General features: G+C 44.4%; 1 protein-coding gene across 2 annotated transcripts in view; it reads right to left on the bottom strand.

Moving 5' to 3' along the window:
- Positions 1-959: 959 nt before the first annotated feature.
- Positions 960-21,911, bottom strand: part of BRD3 (bromodomain containing 3) — a 35,944-nt gene continuing 14,992 nt past the window's right edge. Inside the window, exons 2-12 of one of the 2 annotated variants that reach the window (XM_086763634.1) lie at positions 19,258-19,574; positions 17,277-17,414; positions 16,150-16,297; positions 14,444-14,658; positions 12,021-12,392; positions 7,383-7,511; positions 6,785-6,976; positions 5,694-5,929; positions 4,890-5,182; positions 2,937-3,095; positions 960-2,200 (exon numbers count right to left, since the gene is read on the bottom strand). In XM_086763634.1, the coding sequence (XP_086619760.1) occupies positions 2,085-2,200; positions 2,937-3,095; positions 4,890-5,182; positions 5,694-5,929; positions 6,785-6,976; positions 7,383-7,511; positions 12,021-12,392; positions 14,444-14,658; positions 16,150-16,297; positions 17,277-17,414; positions 19,258-19,458 (2,199 nt within the window). In that variant the 5' untranslated portion in view covers positions 19,459-19,574 and the 3' untranslated portion in view covers positions 960-2,084. The remainder of the gene's footprint in view (positions 2,201-2,936; positions 3,096-4,889; positions 5,183-5,693; positions 5,930-6,784; positions 6,977-7,382; positions 7,512-12,020; positions 12,393-14,443; positions 14,659-16,149; positions 16,298-17,276; positions 17,415-19,257; positions 19,575-21,911) is intronic. The other variant, XM_086763635.1, reaches the window with a different exon arrangement.

The following is a 21,911-nucleotide window of genomic DNA, read 5'->3' as shown; positions in this document are numbered from 1 at the left end:
GGCCTCTGGTAAATCATTATTAGAGACCACAGAGTGAATCTCAGGGCTACCCCACAGTAGAGAGGCAACCTTAGGGGCTGGCGCTGGGAGAGGGAAAAGCATAACTTTCTGTTAAACTCTGTATATTTTCTCTTTACAATAAAAAGTTAAGAATTTACAAAAAACTTTTGCCCCTCAGATTACAAGTTTTATATAATTATAGAACTCATATTTTCCTAAAATTGGATTATAAAAGAAAAAGTCCACTGTTCTACAAAAAAAAAAAGGGGGGGGGGGATAAGATCTCTGCAAATATTACAGAGAAAATAATAATAATGTGCTGCATCAAGAAATTGTATTCACCTGTATGTTTCCAAATCTGTACAAAACATGAAAAAAAGGGGCTGGGGCGAGAAGATAAAGAAGAGAGAAAACAAAATAAAAAAATGAACACACCAAACATGACAGAGCACCAGACACACAATAGACTGGACTGTAGCACCTGTAGGTATAAAGTCCATTGGATTTAAATAAAGTCTCAGATTTTCCTTTGTTTTGTTGTTTTTAATCTGCTTCAAACCACATTAAAAGTCTGCATTTCTGCTGGCCTGCATAATGTAGCTTTGCTTTTGTTATTTTTTTAGTAAGTTTTAAATGACCAATGGTGTTTAATAAATAAAGTACTTATGTATATACACGAAATTAGGGACAATGAAAACAGAGTGTATTGCAGCAATGCAGGTCAAAACATTTTTCTGGACTCAAAAAATAGGAAGTCTTTAAAAACTGGCTCTTTTCTTTTTTTCTCTCTCCCCTCTTTTTTCTTTTCATCAGGGTAAGCATTTCAGTGTCTGGAAAGCTGCACCCTGCATGACATAAACGTAGCATTCCCCTTCCAGGAGCTCACTACTGAAACGACAAGGAGAGGAAGAGAGAAAAAAAAAAACAAAAAAACAACAACAAAAAAAACCAACCAAACACACACATCTCTCCCATTCCCCTGCCAGCTCAGCCTCAGCTGGAGCTCAAGTGCTCCTTTATTTTAAGCCCAGACTGAGATGCTTGTCACAGAGAAAGTACTTAAGCTTGTGTCTAATAACAAGCACATGACTTGCCTTGGTCACTCTGCAGGGATCACTCTGAGGTCCGGCTGAGAACTTTCAGCCAAAAACTGTTTTCAGTTAAATGAAAACTTTCATAGAGAGTGATAGAGAGTGTCCATTTCCTGGAAATTATCTATTTGATGTTAAAAATAATATTCCCAAGAAACTTGAGTGTCCCTTGCTCCCTTTTTCCCATCGGATCCCCAAGAAAAACTACAATTTTGAGTGGAAAACCAGTAAATGCAACCATTTATATTGCTCATGTGCTTAAAGTTAAATTCATGCTTAAATACATTTCTGAATAGGTGCCTATGACTCTACCAAGATTTTTTTTTTTAAAAAAAAAAGCATGTTAACAATCCACAGTACATGAAAAAATTTTTTTTGTTTGTTTTTATGTAAAAAGATGATAGCATCTGACATATTCATCACACTGTAGACTTAGAGATTAAGAATACTAGTGCTAATAACAAATACACCAACTAGTTCAAAAGCTAACATCTTTCATACAGTACCATTTTACAGAGATTTCTTTAAAAAAAAGGTTATTTTTTTTTTTTTTACCTTGAATGAGCCAGGCAGGCTTATTCAAAGAGAAAATTCTGGGTAGACGGAAGGGGCGGAAGGGAAATGTACTACAAACCTTGCAGAACTTCCTATTTATCTCCTGCTAAGAGTTCAAAATTCTTCCATTTTCAACCAATCTTCTTCAGTTAAAATGTATTTTAGAGACTTTACGCAAAGGGAAGTATTTGTCATAAAGTCTAGTCACACACACACACACACACGCAAAGATCTTTGACCTATTAAAAGAGCGCCCCCCCCAAAAATGGAAGATACCTTTTATAACACTGAATTAAAAAATAAAAAAAAAGTTAGAGACAGGGAAAAAAAACCTGACCACCGTGGAACAAGAGCAGTATATTAAGTAGAGAAAGGAACACTGCAGAGCATCGGTGAGGGTGATGTCCACTGTGTGGTTTGTGTCCAAGTGTCCATAACTCATTCCGAATCGCTGCTGTCCGAGCTGGAGCCGCTGGAGCTGCTGCTCCCGGACTCGGAGGAGCTGCTGCTGCTGAGCCGGGAAGGGCCTCCGGAGGGCGCTGAGCCAGATTTCTCTGCGGGGAAGAAGGCAGGGATGCGGTTACTTGCAAGGAACTGAACTAGAGAAAGTGTGCCCACAGCGTTCATCCTCCTTCACAACTTGGTTTTGCTTGGGCAGCTTATTTACCCACAGCCTTTGCTTGCTACTGCGAGGCCTGGCCCGTCAGTGGATGGTCAGGTTTCTTAGGCTGCAGGCAACCATGAAAAAGTTTGGGATCTGCAGAGAGCAGAACACCCGAGGAGCTGTGTCCACAGCTCAGTGCAACCTCTGAACCCAAGAAAATCCTGCTTGACTTGTGTGAAGCTGGAAGACGCTTAGTTCACACTGGAAGAACCTTTTGTACCATTTTTCACACTATTCCACTATGTGGAGGCTTGGACTTTTTAAATCCCACAATGGAGAAAAAAAAAAACATCCATTAGAGTCTGTGTGCTGTTGTTCTGTATGCACAGCCCTGCACAGGCTAACACAGAGCAGCTGATCCTCCTCCCTCTGAAGGATGAACTGCCTCCAAGACACCTCACATTTACAGCCTAGGAGAGCTTCCACCTGGGCAGTGACAAAAGCTGTCCTGAGAGAGATGCTCAGTGCCCACAGTAACTCACTGTGCCCCGCACCAGTGACCAACTGGGTAACTGTCCCACACATAAACCCCAGGCTACAAGGCAGCAGCAGTTTTGCCTCAGTGAGGTCTATCTACAGACACAACTTCTGGGGCATTGCTAGCACAGTAAAACCAAAGCCATTACCTTTCTTTGCAGGTTTCTTGTTGTTGTTTAGCTGCCCACTGACGTCCTGTAACCGTTTTTCTAGTTCTTTCTTCTTTTCCTGAGCTAACTCTTCTTTTGACTTTGCTGCTTGCTTTTTTCCACTCGCAGCTGTGGAGGAGGAACGTACAACTTCTGAAACTGCACGGTCACAGGCAAAAAAAAAGAGTGGACATCACTATTTTACAGGGCATGTAAATCTGTGCAACCACTCTGCAGTGACACTAAGACCATGTGACCACACAGCAACTACACATCCCAGATAGAGGACAACACATGAAGTTGTCTAGATCATCCAATCACCATAGTCCTGTAACATGCACTTTTAAGAGAGACCTTTGGGAAAGTATTTTAGAAGATAGAAATATCCATGTAATAACCTTGTAGTTACAGGTTACTTACCAGCCAGTTATATGGTCAATAGTTACACATTTCTAATTACAGAATTGTTACATGGGTTTTCTGCCCTGTAAAATAAAGTGTCCCATTAAAGGCTGTCAGTAGTAAGCATCTGCTATTTTCACTTAAGATACCTCACACAAGAATCTACTGTTTCATGTTGCTTTAAATACAAAACAAAATAAAAAAAAGAAATTAAAAACCAACTGAGGCAAAGGCTGGCAGAGAAGAACGCAGCTGCATTAGCTAGGATGGAAATGGTGAGAAGTACCAGCAATACTCACTTCTGAGCAGAAGAAATATGCCTCCAGAGAAGGGGTAATTGAACACAGGTGTTGGCCAAGACAGGGGCCAGACATTTCGCCTGATCCAGCAAGGAAATACCTACATTTCTGTAAACTGTTTTAAAGCAATGATTTAAAAAAAAAAAAAAATCTGGAAAGTACAGCTCTAAGAGGGTGCACCCCTGAAAACTAAGCACTGCAACAGAGAACAGACAGCAGGAAAGTCCGGCTGCGGTCAGGCACGCCAGCCTGGGTGTACCGGTGTCAGAGGAGTGCACGCACAGACATCTGAGGATATCTGCATTACTCTTCACTTTTGGTTCCAGAATAAAAGGATGTTTCTTGTTCCTAACCACTCTAGAAAATCTTCTCCTGAGGTATTCCAACACTGAAAGACCCGGGGGGGGGAGGTGGGGAGGGGGGGGGGGGAATAAAAAAAAGCAAAGAGAAGGGTCAAAGTCCTGTGGTGAGGAAATAGAGGCTCTGCAAGAGTTGTGAGCAGCTATTGTGTTACACTCTTAAGACAACTCCCTCTTAACTGACAGGCAGATGGACAGAGCCAGGACCACTTCAGGTAAGCGATCCTATTGCTATTCAGCTGGAGCTCAACTCTCAAGGGGCCACAACAACTCACTCTCTGCGGACGAGGCACAGAGGAAAGTCTGTCCCGTACTGAGCCGTACGCTTGGCAGCGCATTAACATTAATCCTCTGATCTGATAGAGACTGAGGGCAATATGGTGATCAGGCCATTTAGCAAGAGCAGGTTTGCGGTGAATATACAACTCAGACACTTACACAGAGAAGCCACAGGTTGCCCAGGTAACTGTCTGCAAGTCATTTTTTCCCCTGGTGTTTTGGATCCCAACCATGTTTTTTGTTTCCTTCCTAATTAGATGCTAAACTATTCAGGATAAGAAACTGATCCTTCCAGATGTGTGCACGTAACACCGAACCTGATGAGACTGAAACCTTTATAGTGCCTTCTAGATTCTAGATAAGTAATAAAGGTATCACATGGGTCTGGTAGAGGAACTGAATAATCCTCCGAGTCTCCACAGCATGACATCATGGAAGAAAGAACAGAAAAAACAGAAAGTTTCTTTACATTTTCTTGAGAGAAAAGAATCTCTAAAAATCCCTGTCATCACATACCCAGCAGCTGGATAAGAGAATCCCAACACACCATGCCCTGACTCCAAAGCTGAGCCCAAGAGCTGGTGGGGGAATGCGTGCCCCAGGAGATAACTTACAAAATGGTTTCCTTTGTTTTTTCTGTAAACAAGATTTGACGTATCTCTCCAGTTCTCGTAAAGTTGTGGGCTTTAACGTTTCAAAATCTATTTCTATCTCGTCAGGATTGGAGTCTCTGAGGGAAGGTTCCCGTGACTGGATGATGTGCACCACCCTGCCTAGCTTCTCCCCAGGCAGGCGGTTGATGTCCAAGCTGAGTTGTCGCTTCTCATCGTAGGTCATGGGTAGGCCTTCTTCCTCCTCGTCTGAATCATAGGTTGCAGATGCCTGTTTGCCTCCTTTCTTGGGCTGCCTGAAAGGGTTGGCAAGCATGGAAACATTCATGGGTATGTAGAAGCAATGAAATTTTTTTTCTGCTCCCCTTGTAACAAACATCCCAACGCTCTCAGCTTCGAATCTCTAGCCAGATGGCTTGAACAGCACCACAACTTCTGAAAAAGTTCAGAAATCTGAGATCAGCTGTTCTACTCCTATTATGTTTTAGCCCTGTGAGGCATGACAACAAGCCCACGTAGCAGCAGGGGGGCAGCAATGAAATGGCACGTTCTTGCTGGCTGCATAACAGGCAAAAAGCAAAACCTTATCTGAGAGAGATCCGGCAGGGATTCTAAGAGAGTTGGACAGTGGAAATACGATGGTTCCACTGCCAACTCTAACTTAAAGACTCCCTGGAGTTGTCTGGGAATGGAGACACTATTCAACAGCTCTGACAACTGAGCTTGACCAGGAATTCAACAGGGGCAGGAGAACTGGGCTGGAAGCTCAGTTCACCTTAAGGCAACTTGCAGAAGGCAGGCTCTTACCTGTTTGCTGTGGTTGTGCTGTTTGCTTTCTTAGCTGGGGCTTTCTTCTGTTGGGTTTGTTTTGGTGGTTGAGCCACCTTGGGTTTCTTCTCCTCCTCAGCTTTTACTTTGTGCTTTTCCTTTTCCTTCTCTTTATCTTTCTTTTTCTTCTCTTTTTCCTTCTTCTCTTTTTTTTTCTTTGGTTTGTTCACTGGCGCTTGTGACAATGCAGCCAGCTGTTCATGGACAGCCTTTAGCTGAGGGAAAACAGTGAAAAAAATTAATCAGACTTCAGGGCAAGATAACTGATGCCTCCACACACCCTTCCTCTGCATCCCAAAGTGTAAGTATATCCCAAAGTCAGTAATCAAGCGGTCTAGTGACTGAACTCAGGAGAGTTTACTTGATTTGAAATTCTTTAAAAAAATGCAGTGCAAGTATGCAGAAGACTCAAATGAAAACATTATTCTTGTTTTATAGGGGGAAATAAAAACTAAGCTTAATAGCTGCATCTAGAGTGCTGACAACTTGGCCTCTGAAATCCTGGGTTACTTCTTGGGTCTCCTACTGCTTTCTCTGAGACACTGGATAAGCTACTTTAATAATGCTTTGTTGTATTATGGCAGCACATGTAAGCACTGTAGCATCTGGCCCTGTGTATCTGCATAACAACAAAGGCCATGGCTTAAGCGTTTGCAACCACAACAGTTACAACAGCTCAGTTTTACTAACGGGGCGCAGGGAGACAATATCGCACAGGAAGCTTGTGGCAGATTTCTTCTACCTGAACTCCCATACAAAATGAGTGTGTCTGTTCCTCCCAGATCCCTAACATTGTCGGCACCTTCATTCATAATCGTAGATAATCATAACCTGGGATGCCAGAAGGAAGCAGAGAGCATCAGCACCAAGAATGGCTACCTCGAAGAAAATTAACGTTACACCAAACACGCACTTATCTCAAGGCTGAGCATTTTTCCCCTTTAGCTGGCAGAAGCAGAGATTGCTTTGTCGCATCCCTGTCTAAATGAGCTTTTTAAGAACAAAATTAAACCCTTCCTCCTGCTGTGCCCTTTCTACTGCACAGACACACAGCTTGGCCATGGTAATACCTGCTCCTGGAGCTCTGCCAGCCGAGTCGCTCGCTCTTCTTCCGAGTCTGAGCTATCCGAGTCAGAAGAGCTCTCCTCACTGCTGTGACTGCTCTCTGTGCTTTTGCTCACCACTGGTGCTGCTGGTGGAGGCGGAGGTGGGGCCTCTGCAGGCTCATCGGGCATCTTTGCGAACCTCATCTCAAAGACATCCTATAAAAAGGGGGTACAGAAGGAGCCTCAGCCGCAAAGCCCTCACTCTGGCCTCTTAAACACACCAGACACCCCACCATGGGTCAGGGTCTTACTGCACTACACAAGGTGCTGTACAAGTAAACAATAATGTACAGACGGGTGTATTCTGTAAGCCAAATAAAATTCTCCTGTTACTTTATACAGCAATGAATATAACATTTCAGGAGCAGAACATGGCGTTGAGCCATGCCATGTGAAGAGCACAACAGTTCTGCAGCAGAGAACATGGCTCTGTCCAAGGGCTGGAGGAATCACTGACTCTCCCTTGCTGGTGCCTAGAGCAGATCCACACTTGGATATATGAACGGACCCCTCGCAGCTGAACTAAATGTACTCTGGAAGACACATTTGCCAACACCTTTACCTGGAGCTTCCTGGCCATCGCTACCACTTCGTGGTCTGGAGGATTGTACTTGTAACAATTAGAGAACATTAACCGAATATCTGCTGCAAAACCTTGTGCATCCTGGTATTCTCGACTGTCCATTTTTTTCTGCAAACAAACAAGCCAAAGGGAAAGGGGAGAAAAAGCCATAAGCAGAAGGCATTTGTAGCAACTGCACGGAGGACACATGCTATTTGGAGAGAGCTCAGAACAGCCGCAAAAATCACTTTTGTCTAAGAGAACAGTAGCTTGATCTGGCTTATTGGTTCTTAAATAACATTCAGAGTTCCCGCATTTTAAAAGAAGCAAGTAAACAAACACCAGACAACCAAAGAAGTTGATATTGCTTCATAACAGTTTAGACACTTTAAGATTCTAAATTTGAGTTGTCGTCTTTTTCTAAGTAGTAGTGTATAAATTTGTCAGGGTCCACATTCTATTAGAAAACACAGTCATTTAGAAAAAGTTTGCTGGATGAGAAACTAATGTAAACAAGGATCATGGACAGGAAGGACAGGAGTCAACAACCAACCAAGCTACAATTACAGGAGTACCTCAAGCGTGTATTTCTACATGCTGCTTGAGAATTTTTGCCCTGTAAATCTAAAAGGGCAGAAAATATCACAGCCATCCAACTCTGACTTCCTGCTAACACAGGGCATGAATTCTGCTTGGCAATTCCTACAGCAAGATAGGCATTTACAATTAAACTACAACATCTACTCCTGATTTGAAAGTTCAACTGATAGAGAAGGGATACAGAATTCACCCTTTACGAACCTAATCCTAACCTTACTTTCTAGTGTAGTGAAGATAAACATCAGGAGCTAAATATTTGCACCTTGTTCCTTTCGCTTATTTTTCAGCTGTCACTTTCGTCCATTTCTCTTGCTGTTTGGGATTGAATGATTTTGAGTTTAGAGAACAGTTTACAGCGTTCCTAGAACTTAATTGATTCTATGCATATATTACTACTATGTATAAAACCTTAGCTGAAATTACTCCTACTGAAAGGAAAAAGAAGTTAACACTAGATGTAATTTGCATTTAAAAGACCTGGGCTTAAAGAAATTCTCTATTTGCCAAGTGCTTGGAGGTCTCCCTTTTGTATGTCTTGTGCACCTGTACTCGCCAGCGAAGGGAAGGGGCTGACGGGCAGCCTGGCTGCAAACATGATCCAGGAAGACACACCTTCTGTCCGAGCAGAAAGTGGGGCTGCTTAGGGTCTGTAACCCATTCCAGAAGCCTTAATGCAAGCAAAACTCCCATTTGGTCAATGGAAGCTACAGATGCTTCACAGCTATACATGGTAGACTTTGTAACTATCTTGAAATGCTGCAGTGACTCCTAAAGCTGTTTTTGTTCTTAACAGGGCAGAATTTCACCTCCAGGGATGCAGCTTTGGAGGGACCTGCACGCAGCGTAGTGACATTCCTGCAGCGTTACTCCCTGCTGTGCTGCACTCAGACATCCATCACACTTTCGTCATGAAACCTCATTCTCTTGGTGAATAAACTAGGAGAGAGCCTCTGAGCAACAGCACAAAGACAGCAGGGGAAATAGGTTAGTGCTTCTCCTGTCTGAAGGAGAGCTGGTCTTGTTTGAAAAGCATCTCAGGCCAATTCCAAAGCAAAGCATATCTTCAAACTAAAGGGCTCGTTTATTTTAAAATACATGTTACTGCATGAAAGGCCTTTTTGACACACTTATATCTCTGACATTCACATTGCTGCTCCTGTGAGCCGGCAGCCAGAGGATGCAGCAAGAGAAGAGGTGCTCCAGGTCCCCCCCCAGCTCCATCGTGGTCACAGCACCCTGTCTCCCCATGCCAAAGCTCCCCAGCATCAGAGAGGGGGACATGAACATACTGCAAGGGGCCCTGTCTGCCTGTGGACAAGGCAGCAGAAGCACAGTGCTGCTACAGCTTCACAGCAAGTGTTTCACCTACTACGGGGAATTAGGGCTGCTGACTCTTAGATTTTAAAGCATAACCCATGCCTCTGCTTCCCTCTCTCCCCATGCTTTCATCCTTTCTTCTCTAGTCCAAGCGGTTCTGTCCTTTCCCGCTCTGTGATGACACAAGGTGGAAATGAGCTCACTGACCTGTTCCTTTGGCTCTTCCCACTGAGTCCTAGCTCTGTCGTGGCACTCCAGCACACCTCTGCTGCACCAAGCTCAGCTACAGCCCCTCTACCTCTCACCTGCCACAGGCACAGTCACAACAGCCAACCTGCCTCCTCCATCATGCACACAGAGAAAATCTCCAAATCTTTCTGAAGCATTCCTCTGCCGGATGCACAGCCTAGAAAAAAATGCTCCTGGACACGAAGGCTTGTCTCTGAACAAAATCAAATCTCATAAAAACAGAGAACCAAAGTGACAAGCAATGAGGTACTAGGGAATCTATTATAGCTGCAGCAATGCTATGTTTCATTTTCTCAAGTAATTCCTTCAAGATTAGTTTGAGGGCCATTAGTTTTACCACAGCCATTGTCACTTGCGCAGAATTAAATCCAAAACCTTTCAGAGCCACAGAGAAAACCCCTGACCTGAAGAATTACACTGCCTGCAAATGGCAGGTTTCTGTTCCATGCAGTTAACACTACAGACTGCATCTCAGAGAAGTCACACTATGACCTACAGGCCAAGAGTAATGATAATAAAACACTCCATAAAAAACAATACCAGACAGCACTTCAAAAAAGTTTATTAAGAAAAATACTACCATGTGAAAAGACAAATCCAGAGTCTTTACATGCAAAAGACTCTACTGGGTCTCCAGTTGAGACCAATTTTCTGTTCTACACTGGTCTCCAGTCTTCTGTCCTAAACTGGTAAGGTACAGAGGGATCGTATCACCTGCACTTGCAGAGAAACTGCAATCAAAGGTGTACACTTCTGCGTACTTGAATTAAGTTAGCATTATAAAAAAAATGAATTATGAAGAAGTCATCAGCCCAAGAAATCACAGTTTTGTACCTAGATTTTGCCAAATACAGCACAGAATCCCTCTCGATAAGAAGCCACCTAACCAGACATGGAAATGTCACTATCTCAATCTCTACTCTTGCTGCATTGACCCATGGAAAACACTTGGACCTTCCTCTATCAGCAGAGCATGACAGTGAGACACCAGTTCTCCAGCTTCACAGACTACCATGCTCAACCTAGCCCTTTCTCCTGCTTTTACCACTGTGTTTCAGGCTCCCTCTTCTTGCCTGCAGCTCAACTCATCCTTTGTCTTGCCCCCTTCTCCTCCCAGGAAATTGCTGCAGGCCTTTAATACAGCTTAGCTAAATTGCAAGTCAAAAACACTACACATGGGCACCAGCTTTCATAAACAAAGCAAGGGCATTGCACGCTCAGGAGGAGAATGGTGTCCAAGCCTAGCTCCACCCAAGCCCACTTCCAATGCTTCTGCCAACTCAGAGATGGTCTTTGCTGTACAAACCCAATCAATAACAATAATTAGTACTTAGTATCTTCCAGATATCTGTCCTCACAGCAGCCCCGTGAGGTAGGTTAAGTATTACAATTTCCATTTTATGACTGGGAAAACTACAGCACAGAGCTATGGGGAAACTTGCCCAGGGCCACTGCATTAGAACAGCAATTAAAACTCAGACACTGGTACAACTCCTGGTCTAATCCTCAGTGGGCAGACCACGACAACTCTTCTCTCACCATCAAATAACGTAACTAAAATACTCATAAAAATATTGCAGCTGTAGTAAACACTCTTGCACCACCATGGCTGAATGGCACGGCACATCAGAGCACAACACACTGCTTACAGGTACTACGTAGGATTTGCCAAGGAACATTGAAGGAATTATGAATGCAGCTGCCCTTTTGTCACCTGGGCATTTAGACAATTCCAGGCATCGGCTCAGATGGCAGCAAAACACTTCTGGCATGCCAGGGAAAGCTGGCAGTAATACTTCTGCACATGGAAGAAAGTCTCACCTCCACCAACATTGATTCCAATAGCCGGATGACAAGCAGAAAATGAGAACTAGAAAGAAAAAAAAACCAACCCAGCTTTGCTCCACGGATATTAAGGAGGGAGTCAGAGAAACCTCCCGGTCTACTGGGAAAAACACCTTTAATATTGGACCATACTAGGCTAAACTCTTGGAGAGCCAAGCATGAACCACACAAGCATCACACGATTTCCTCCCCTTCCCAAGTACCAGGCGATCATCACGTTCCGGTTGGAATTGCTCAGCATAAGCCTATCTGGACCACGCATCATGCCAACAAGCAGGCAGGCAGCAGCTTCTGGAAATGGGATACTATCAATCAAATCCTATGAAATACAGCACCTCTTCTTCTCAGAGTGCAACATAATCCCAAGGATACAAGTTTAAATAGCCGACTATCCACAGAGGAGAGGATGTCATCGTAGTCTGCTTTGCAGGGCAGAAAAAAAAAGATGTCCCAGGTTATGGGGAAAAAAAGGAGAGGGGAAGGAAACAAAATACAAAAATATCCAGATGAGATCCAAGCAGGTTGAGTTTTCTACCCTTGTCCCTTCCCCCTCCCCCAGAAGGAGCTGGTCCTCTGCAACCAGAGGGCTGTGACACCCTGCAAAAGAGCTGGTAAATGTGGACGTACTTTAACAGTACTGAGATCCATGGGGTGTTTGATAATATCATGATAGTCATGTAATTCCAAGGCCTCTGCATCAACAGGCTTGTAAAAGGGCCATGCATAGGCTGCGTGCTTCTTCGAGAGCATCTCCTTGAGAATGCTGTCACAGTACTTGAGGTGCTCAGAGAGTTTGCCCTTCTTCCCTGCATGCTGAGGGACCTCTCCGTCTTCAAGGTCTTTCTTTGGTGGTTTGATGGGCCGGCCACCGCTCTCCCGTCGAGCGATGATTTTGGCCTGCTTGGGGTCCGAGAGGGGCGTGGGTGACTCGCTTCGGCTGGCAGTGATCGCGGAGGTGGTGGGGGTTGTCGTGTCTGCTTTCCGCTTCACTCCCTTTTTCTGAAACAGCAGATGGACAGGTCTCATGAGTACATGCCCAGCTCTTGTGCTACACTAGCAGAAACCTATCACAATTCATCCTTCTTTTTGATATCTGCCTGTCCCCTGACAGGAAATATAATTACTTCACCGGGAAAAGTGGAACTTGTGACTAGAGGCTTCAACATACAGTTCAGTGACTACGACACGATGTCACACATGTCATCTGAGCCACAGTAACCAGCCATTTGCACACCTCCAACCCAACCCCAAACATGATGCAAAACATGTTAGCATTATGTATTTCACTGAGATTTAAACTAAGGACTCTTACCTCATGTTTGCCAAGGGAAAGGAGTGCGCCCAGTCGATTACTGCAGCTCAGCTGATGCATCGTGACTTAGTAAGTGTCAGTAATTTAACCACATGTCTGAGTCCCCAGTGGCAGGATCAGGCTATAAGTTCTGAACCAAAGCATATTAATCACCAAAGACCCATGAACCCTCACTCCCTTGTATCTAGTGAGTGTGCTAAGGTAGATTGCTTATGGACAAGAGCAAGAATTTAATGATTTTGCCTTAAGCAAGTAAAACCTCTCTCACACAAATTCAAGCTGTGACTGTCCAGTCAGCTCTCTCGTGTGCTCCTACGAAGGATTTATTTCTCTGGGGAGGGGGGTGGGGGGAGCACACGCACGAGAGCGAGAGCAGGAAAAAAAAGTTCCTTAGAGAAATCTAAGGGAAATCTTAAGTAAATCTCAAGCAGGATTAATTTTGCAGTGTGTATTTGAGTTTTAAAATTAAATTGATTCTCAGAAGCAAGTTATCTGAACAGAAACTGAAGACAGGCTTCTGAGGAGGACAGCTTAGCTGCAAGAAGAGCTGACTTTTACAATTTCTCTAGTAATTCCCAAACTACAGGGTTAAATAAGCAAAACAATTCTGTGGCTCTGCTAGCCCATGCAACCTCACATCAGAGAGCATCAATACTGTTGCAGTTAATTTCCCAGTTTAGGGAAAAAAAAAAAAAAAGTAGCTTTCTCTGGGCTATGCTTTCATAATTTTTAAAGCAATACACAGCTTGCTAGGAAAATTCCAATCATTTAGAGCAAAGTTGTCATTTACCTGTAAATTAACATAGTAAATAGTGAAACACCAAAGGCAACTCCCAGAAAATTCCTCAGTAAGGAAGACAGAACTAATGCACCCAAAACCTGCCAGCAACAGTCTCCTCCAGCTGGAGTGACAAGGCTTGTCTTGAACTGGTTTATGGCAGAGAGGAACATTCCCAGTGCTGGAGTCTGCAAACCTTAAAGTAACAGTCCCAGTGAAATCACAGGGTCAGTTCATAGAATTATAGAATGGTTTGGGTTGGAAGGGACCTTCAAAGACCATCCAGTCCAATCTCCCCGCAAGGAGCAGGGACATCTCCAACTGGACCAGGTTGCTCAGAGACCCATCCAACCTGGCCTTGAACATTTCCAGGGATGGGGTATCAACCACCTCTCTGGGCAACCTGTTCCAGTGTTCTACAACTCTCATTGTAAAAAACTTTTTCCTAATATCTAATCTAAATCTACCCCCCTCTATTTTAAAACCATTACCCCTTGTCCCGTCACAACAGGCCCTACTGAAGAGTCTCTCCCCATCTTTCTTGTAGGCCCCCTTGAGGTACTGGAAGACCGCTATAAGGTCTTCCCGGAGCCTCCTCTTCTCCAGGCTTTGGGCTATATGGTGCAAAGTAGTGGAAATCTCCAACAGCCTTCTGGTTCATGGAGCACCAGCACTGGCTAAGGCTATGGTCAGATGAGAGCTTGTAACTGAGCTGGAGCCACTACAGTTGACATCACCTTAGCTGGGGTGCAGTAAAACTGGCAAAACTTTTCTCAGCCCTCTCAAACTTAACAGTAAGCACTTGTCTGAGTACACCCCAAAGGGACAACGATGGCCAGAGAGGCAAGGAGTCAAATGTGAAGAGAAGGAATGTACGTAACCAGCAGGGAGGGGATGAAAATAAAGCACTGCTTAGCAATATTGCCTTCTGAAGAGGAAAGGGTCGAGTTCTCCATTTACCTTGACTACCGGTGGCGTAGGAGGCACCACGGGCATTATCGGAGCAGCAGGCGGAGGGGGAGCAGCGGCAGGAGGGGCAGTGACAGGCGGGACATTAGCAGTGATGGTTGGCACAGGGGTGGCAGCAATGACGGGCGTCTGAGACACGGCTGGAGGGACGTTCTGGAACGGGGTCGGTGGGGAGACGGAAGACACGGCCACTGCTTGCTGCGCTCCTTTCAAACGACAAAGCGAAAATGCACTGCAATGTACTGATGGTTACAAGTGCCAACAAGACATTGAGAACAAAATGACACTGGTGCTGTTGGACTGTGCAATCATGGGCTTGGCAAAAGACTCCCAGCCTAGGGCCACAGGAAGAGCACAAAGGACAAAATGTCATTTGCTTGGTGCTGTTACCAAGGGGTCAACAAAAAACAAGAAATCACTGACCTAAGTCCTCGTACCATGAGCTTTAGACCAGACACATACAAGCAAAATACTTCACGCTTTGCACATGGGCTGTGTGTTGCTCTGGGACAGTCTTCACCCTTCTTGTGCTCTCAGAGCTACCCTGTACTCAGCAGAAGAGCAGGAGCTCAAGGAGAAAGAATGGAGGGAGATGGCTCTTTTGGACAGCTGCTGTCCTGCGCAAATGTCAATCTGGGAGTGATTTTACTATGCACAAACAGTAACAACCACTTCCCTACCACGAGCTAAACTCTCAAGACCTCAAAGCACTTCAGATTTGCCACAAGTTATACAGCGAAAGAAACAGAATTGAGAGTAGTCTAAGTGTCCTGATAGCCAGCCAAACGTCTCTTACACTAAACTTGCACTGTTAAAGAACTGTCTACCAGTGTAAAGTTAAGGGGGACAAGCCTACTAACTAATAACCAAAGTAGCAATACTCCTCTATGTTTTTATAGCAGCTTTTATCAAAGGATGCTGAAAAGACACATCATCACAAATTTCTCTGAGCTTGAAGTTGTAGCTCAATTTGGCACCTGAGATGTGGGAAAACAAAGAGGAACAATTGACTTTCCCAGAGCAACAATTAGACTTTGTTTAGAGAAAAAAAAACTTGCAACAGTTTAATACAGCCCACACAAGCTCCTTTCTTAACTGTTTTACTGTGCTTACAGAAGTTTTAGTCCTAAATCCATTTAAAATCAGCTCTAGGTAAGCTGAACTAAACTTAGTTTCTATTGATATGCAATGGTCTACACAGTCTTTTGCAGTGGCTTAATAAATCCCTTGTGTTGATCAGAGAAATGTTAAATAGAGTTTAGGAGACTGCAAGATTGGCTGTGTCAGACTTCTGCCAGGACCTCAGGTGAGCTGTATAACCCAGGTCTACAAAGGGATTCCATGCCATGGTCTGTCACCTGCAGCAGACAGGCATGTCTAACTACCTTGCCTCGGTTTCTTTGCATACACAAAGCAACAGCACTGCCCTCCCTCACTGAAGTGCTGCACGGATGGGTAAGTCACAGATGGTACCACGTTTGTGTGACAAATGCAGAGTGGCCTTAAGACAGACGGAGCCCTGAAACACTGGGTGAACATTATCTAGACAGCTCACAGTTTCCTCTACTCCTTTAATCGTTAGGCTACCTGCTCCCTTCCTAGCCTCTTCATCATTTGCAAAGCCACACAACTTGAAAGGTGGGTCAGGTCTCAGCAACAGACTCATAACATTTATTGTCACTGGGTCACGTTAATACCTGCACTCTGTGTGCCCGCTGATGGCTTGCGACCTTTGCCTTTAGGGACTGGGGGTAATAATTCAACTTCCTCCTGAGGCATCTGGGCCACTTTCTGCAGAAATATCTTCTCCAAGGCTTGGGCCATGAGGACAATGTCATCTGTGGGCTGCATAAAGACGAACAGAAGCCCATGCTGTATCATTCACATATTAGAAACAAAGAGGTTCAAGATCAGGTTTTGAAATCCCCAGTGGCACTGCCCTTCAAATAAATGATGATATCCAAGCTCCAACAATAAACAGACTGGCTCTTCTCCCTCCTTGTGCGCTGGTACTTTTATGTCCTGCTCTTCTGTTCCGGTCTAGCATGCAATAATTACAGTCTCTAGGTACACTGCATTTGGAGAGTTATCAGGACTTCCAGGAGGAAGCTGATAACTAGCATCCTGTGCTTCACAGTGGAAGCAGCAAACTGGAACAAGTGAGCTGTCCTCCTCTGCTTGCCAGCAGGTCCAAGAGAAGAGCGTAAGCACATACTCTGTGGCTCAAACTAATTAATTTGTTTATTTCAGCTTGTTCTCTAGTATGGGTCAATGATGACAAACCATTGTAGAAAACATAATACAAAGAATACAGGTGTTTAACAACCTAACAAAACACCAAACAAGCCAAAGCCAAAATAATAAGCAATCTAAAGGTGTGCAAGTATGGACAAGACATAGGCAGAGAACAGAATTATACTTCCTGAACTGCTCTCTATTATTTACTGCTAGACAGGCAGTGTAACACAGCACTAATACCCCACATAACACCTGCAGAGCACTGCACAAACTTGAGCTCATCTTAAAGAATTCCAAACTGTAAATAAAAAGGAGTAAAAACTTGCTACAAACCCCCAAAGCAGAAACCTACCTATAATTAAAAGGCACATTTGCCATTTTAACCAGTCTGAGGGAAGACAGACACAGCACAAAGACAGCTTTGTGCAATTCAAGTAATGTGGTTGCAATTAGCGGCATTTCAAACTCCTGCAAGGAGGGCTCGGAGCACAGTGGAGCTGGCCCTGTTCAAAACCTGCACTGTAACAGTTGTAGGTGGGTCTTTTCTTGGCAATGCCTCAGCTAAAGGCTTGTCTGGGCTCTTTACCTTGTTATAAATGTAACAATTTGTAAACATGGTGTTGAAATCCTGCATACATTCACTGGCACTCCAGTAATAGTTATGTTCCAGGCGCTTCTTGATCGTCCCCATGTCCATGGGGTTTTTTATTATTTTGTGATAATCCTGTTGGAGAAACAAGAAAGACGTTACATCTCCTGATATGCAGAGAGTGCTGTTCGCATCTCCCTCTAGTCCCAACTTTCTCCTCATTCCCCCTCCCGAAAAACACACCCCCACACTTGACAGCTAGACTAACACTGCAGCGACGTGCTTCACGCTCGCATGGGACCAGAAGCTGGGGCAGCAGGGTCAGCACCAGCTTTGGCAGGGTGTTCAGTTTAGTGGTGGACTGGCTGCAATTTGGGAAACAGTATTTCTGCCTCCCTTTTTAAAAGACTGGCTCTGGCACTTACAGAAGTTTATGAGTGCCAGCACCGGCTAAGATTGTCCTAAAAGTCTCAGTCTCTCTTTAAGGGCCTTCCAGTCCTTGAAAGGGTTCCACATGTTAACCCAGTTTCTCTCTGGGCTGGCCTCGAGCATCTGTAGAGGCTGTGATTAGCCTGGAGACGCTCTAGGCATGCAAAGTTAAACACTGTAATTTTCTCATTCTGGAGAAGAGCAGCAAGCCCTCTTGCTGCACGCTCACATGAAGCCATGTACAGCCACTGGCCACTCTCTGAGCCCAACCCGAGACACCAATACTTCCAGGCAAGGTACACCACGGCAGAAAAGGCAATCCTGTCAGCTACTGGGCTTGTGCAGATTTAGGCCACGTGTGAAAAACAACTGTTCTTTCAACTGACTCCTCCTTTAAATTTTCTGGTAACCTGCCCTAAAATCACTTCAAAATGCCTCACTGAGAAACCAAATCCACAAAAGAGACAACACAAAGGGGCACAGACCTAGAGAAATACTACACAGGTGTTAAGTGTTTTACTCTTTTGGCTAGCACTTTAAATAGTACCCATCAACAACACTAGTGAGTTCAAAAGACTCCCGATCCAGTCCATAAAATCAGGCTATAACCTGTGGTAACTGGAGCTCTCCTGACCTTGCACCCCAGAACCATGCTCCCTTGAATCCTATATGCAACCCTCTTGCTCAAAGCTGCCAGAGTTAATTCGCAGTGGGCGTCCCGGCTGGGCAGACAGCAGGGTGGGTGGCGAGGTGGTGCTGTCTGTATTTAAGGGAAGCAGGTGGGCAGGGGTATGCCTCCACTGCTGAGTTTTCACACCTACAGGACCCCTGGAAGAAGTGAAGAGTGAGTGGCTCTGTTCCCTGGAAGAAAGTAGCTTAGTCAGCTTTGGTCATTTATGAATAACCGGGCTGTATCTTGTACTATCTGGTCTGACAGAGACCGGGTATATATTGTCAGGCACAGCAGGCAGACGGGGAAATGTAACTGTTCCATCATTTCTGCTTCCAGTAGAGCATTTGAAAATATCTAGCTCCAAAGTATCCTTGGTTCCAAGCATCCTTAGCTCCAAGTATCCTTAGTGGACAGGCCTCTCCTGTCTTCCTCAACACTGAAGTCAGCAGCAAATCCAGTAAAGCCCATCGGAAACACAACTTACGCTGAGCCCAATGCCAAATGCTTAAAAGAGCGTGAGCTTCAAGGCTCTCACTCAAACTGAACAGAGGTGGGATATGAGGTAAAGATCCATAAAAGTACCCGGGGTACTGGGTACTGTTTGTACTTTGTACAGACAAAGCACTATGCTTCAGATGCTCTAAGACAGCTTCTCTATGTGCTCTTCTCTTCCATCACTAAGTGAGAAGCAGTTTTCTTCCTTCAGAGACCTGGACTTCTCCAGTGCTGAAAGACATCACTTCTAATTCACTAAGAGCACTCAAGGAAATCCCTTGTAAGCAACCTAACCATTCTGATCCAGCGCTCAGAAAACTACGTCACCAAGACAAAGCTTTCTAAGAACAGAATACTGAGCAGAAGATGACAGATACGTACCGGCAAATTCAATTTAATTGCATCAACGGGTTGATAGAAAGGCCAAGCAAACTGATGCTTCCACAAGGTCTTTACCACAACATTTTGCATATATTGCAACTGGTTGGTCTTCCGGCCAGGCTTATTAGGATTAGTGACCTCCGGAGGTGGCGGATTCACAGGGCCCTGAGGAGCCTGGATTGCTGATGTGACTGTCGACATTTTCCTGCTCTCGCTCTCACTCGCTGTCACAGCGGCAGCAACCGGGAGATTTTCTTTCTTCCTTTATGGTCCCTGAACGGGACTGACATCCCATTTCCAGGGTCCAATCATACAACCTAGATCGATGAGAGGAAGAGGACAATGTGTAAATACAGACACTTACTTGAAGTAGGAGTGTTTAATCAACAGCAGAAGTGTCTTAACTCAGGCTCTTTATCCCATTTGCTTTGTTCCCTTGTAACACACTGTCTTGACAATGGGCACAGTTCAAGACCCAAGAGACAGTGGAACAGCAATTCCCAAATTCAAAGCCTGCAGAGAGCCAGTAAGCTTCCCAGGACTAGTTCTTGCTGTATCTGGCTCAGAGAGCATTTCTGTGCTACGAAAACACATGGGGTAGCATAAGAATACTGTTAGGGAACACAGTTTGGATGTAATGCAGAGATTCCCATGAATGTGCTGATCCAAGCTAGTAAAGCCACAGCTTGCAGCTCCATGTAAACTTAACTGCATTGTCTCTAGACCCATGCTGGCTGGCACTGAGTCAGCTTACAAGTTTCTACACTGGTGCAATGTTTAGTGTAAAATCCTATAAACAAGAGCGGATGACAGCTGTCAGAGGACCTCGATCCAGAGAAACAGAAGAAGAGGTAGAGGGAGGTGCTGTGAACAGTTGTGAATGGAAGATGTCACCAGAAATATCCTAATGTGAAGTGACCTGCACTTCGAATCTCATACATGTCTCACTATTACCCTTACAACACATACCTGACTGGGCCCTCATTTTCGTACGCAAGTCTCAAGATAAATAATAATTAATATTATACCTAAATTCCATGACCTGGATAAGAGAACACTGTCATGCTCTCTCTTAAAGGCATACACAACATACAGAAGAATACACAAATTGCATTACTGTATTCTATTTTCTTCCCAGCAAAGTCCAGGGGAAAAAAAAGGGTCTAGTATCACTGTGTCTTGAATACCATATGGTAAAGAGCTTTGCTATGTCATCTTCCATAAACATTTGATATTTCAATTCACATCAGGACTGCAGCTACTCTTCTCATGGCAAGCAGATCACAATCACTTTTTAAAGGCAAATTATTTCAAATATGTTCAGAAAGCCACACAAGTACTCTCACTGACATATGCTTCTTGGTTGCACATAGAAACATGAGCAGAGACAGAAGCTGTAGTAATACAGGAAAAAGGAGACAGCCTTAAGAAATCCTAGGGAAAAAAAAAAACCAACAAAAAAACCCACACAAATAATTCTTCTTTAATACATCCCTAATGATCTCTCCTGAATATCGAGACTAAATATAGATCACCACCTTACCCTTTGAGTTGCTGATTACACAATGGCAAAAAGTAAACACATACCTAATTTGGGGGAATTTTACAAAACAGATGGGTACAAACAAATCTGCAGCACAGAGGGATGTTTAAATATTGATCTTCTCAGGCTTGCACAGGTAGCAGAGGCATTTGCATTCTGGAGACCAGCTGCTGCCCCAGCAGCTTTGTAACTAGGAGAACACTCGGGTGATGACGTGCCACAGGGAACCGCGCCATAAAGCAGCCGGTGCTGTGGCGCCTCAGCCATCAGGGACACTCGACTGCTCCAACTGCTGCAGCTGCTGGGCACACCTGAACCATGGACCAGTTTGGCTTTGCTCACAGGCATCCCCGGCTCTAGAAACGAGACCTGGTTTATTTTTTTTTTTAGAGTTAATTGTATAGTTAATTTTTTTTAGCGCTTCTATGGAAAACTAAATTGTTCAACACCTAAAACATATCTGTGTGTGAGTGTGTGAGCTTACGTGTGCAGGGAACAGACAAGACCAGTTATGACTCTGCTACCGTCCACTCACAAGACCCATTATATTCCAAGGATGTAGCACAAGTAGAGATGACAGTAGGACTTTTGTGCCATGTATATGACACAAGTACAGATTCAGAATCAGGCCTCTGGTACCTATTCTTTGATAACTCAAGAGCCCAGCTTAGTAGTTCACAAAGGACTAGCTTCCGTTCCCCAGTCCTCCCATCTGATCATGCTGGTCATGCTGCTGTTGGCAGGCAGGGTAACCACCAAGCAGCTGTGAGGGATGCTGGCATCCTCTGGGCAAGGAATTTCAAAACTAGCATGCTACTTGGGATTTCAGATACGGAAGAAACAGGGGAAACATTTTCTCCTGATGTTCCATCAACTCAAACCAGCAGCAGAAACATTCCAGACCCCAAGGCCATCATCCAAGTGTATGCAATGCTAACTGCAGGCCCCTGGTGACCACCACTGAAGCATTTTGTTTGCTATCTTCTTGATTAACAAACCAAATCAAATGCAAGGACTGGTGGGAAACAAAACACTCACAGAGAGCAATTCCTACTGCTACAGAGCATTTCAGTCACAAGTTTCAAACTATGCAGTGTAACTTAAGTCTTCC

This window comes from Chlamydotis macqueenii, chromosome 20 (genome assembly GCF_036417535.1).
Source record: "Chlamydotis macqueenii isolate bChlMac1 chromosome 20, bChlMac1.mat, whole genome shotgun sequence".
Lineage (NCBI taxonomy): Eukaryota > Metazoa > Chordata > Aves > Otidiformes > Otididae > Chlamydotis > Chlamydotis macqueenii.
Note: the sequence above shows the minus strand (reverse complement) of the source record. Positions and strands in the feature narration are given on the sequence as shown.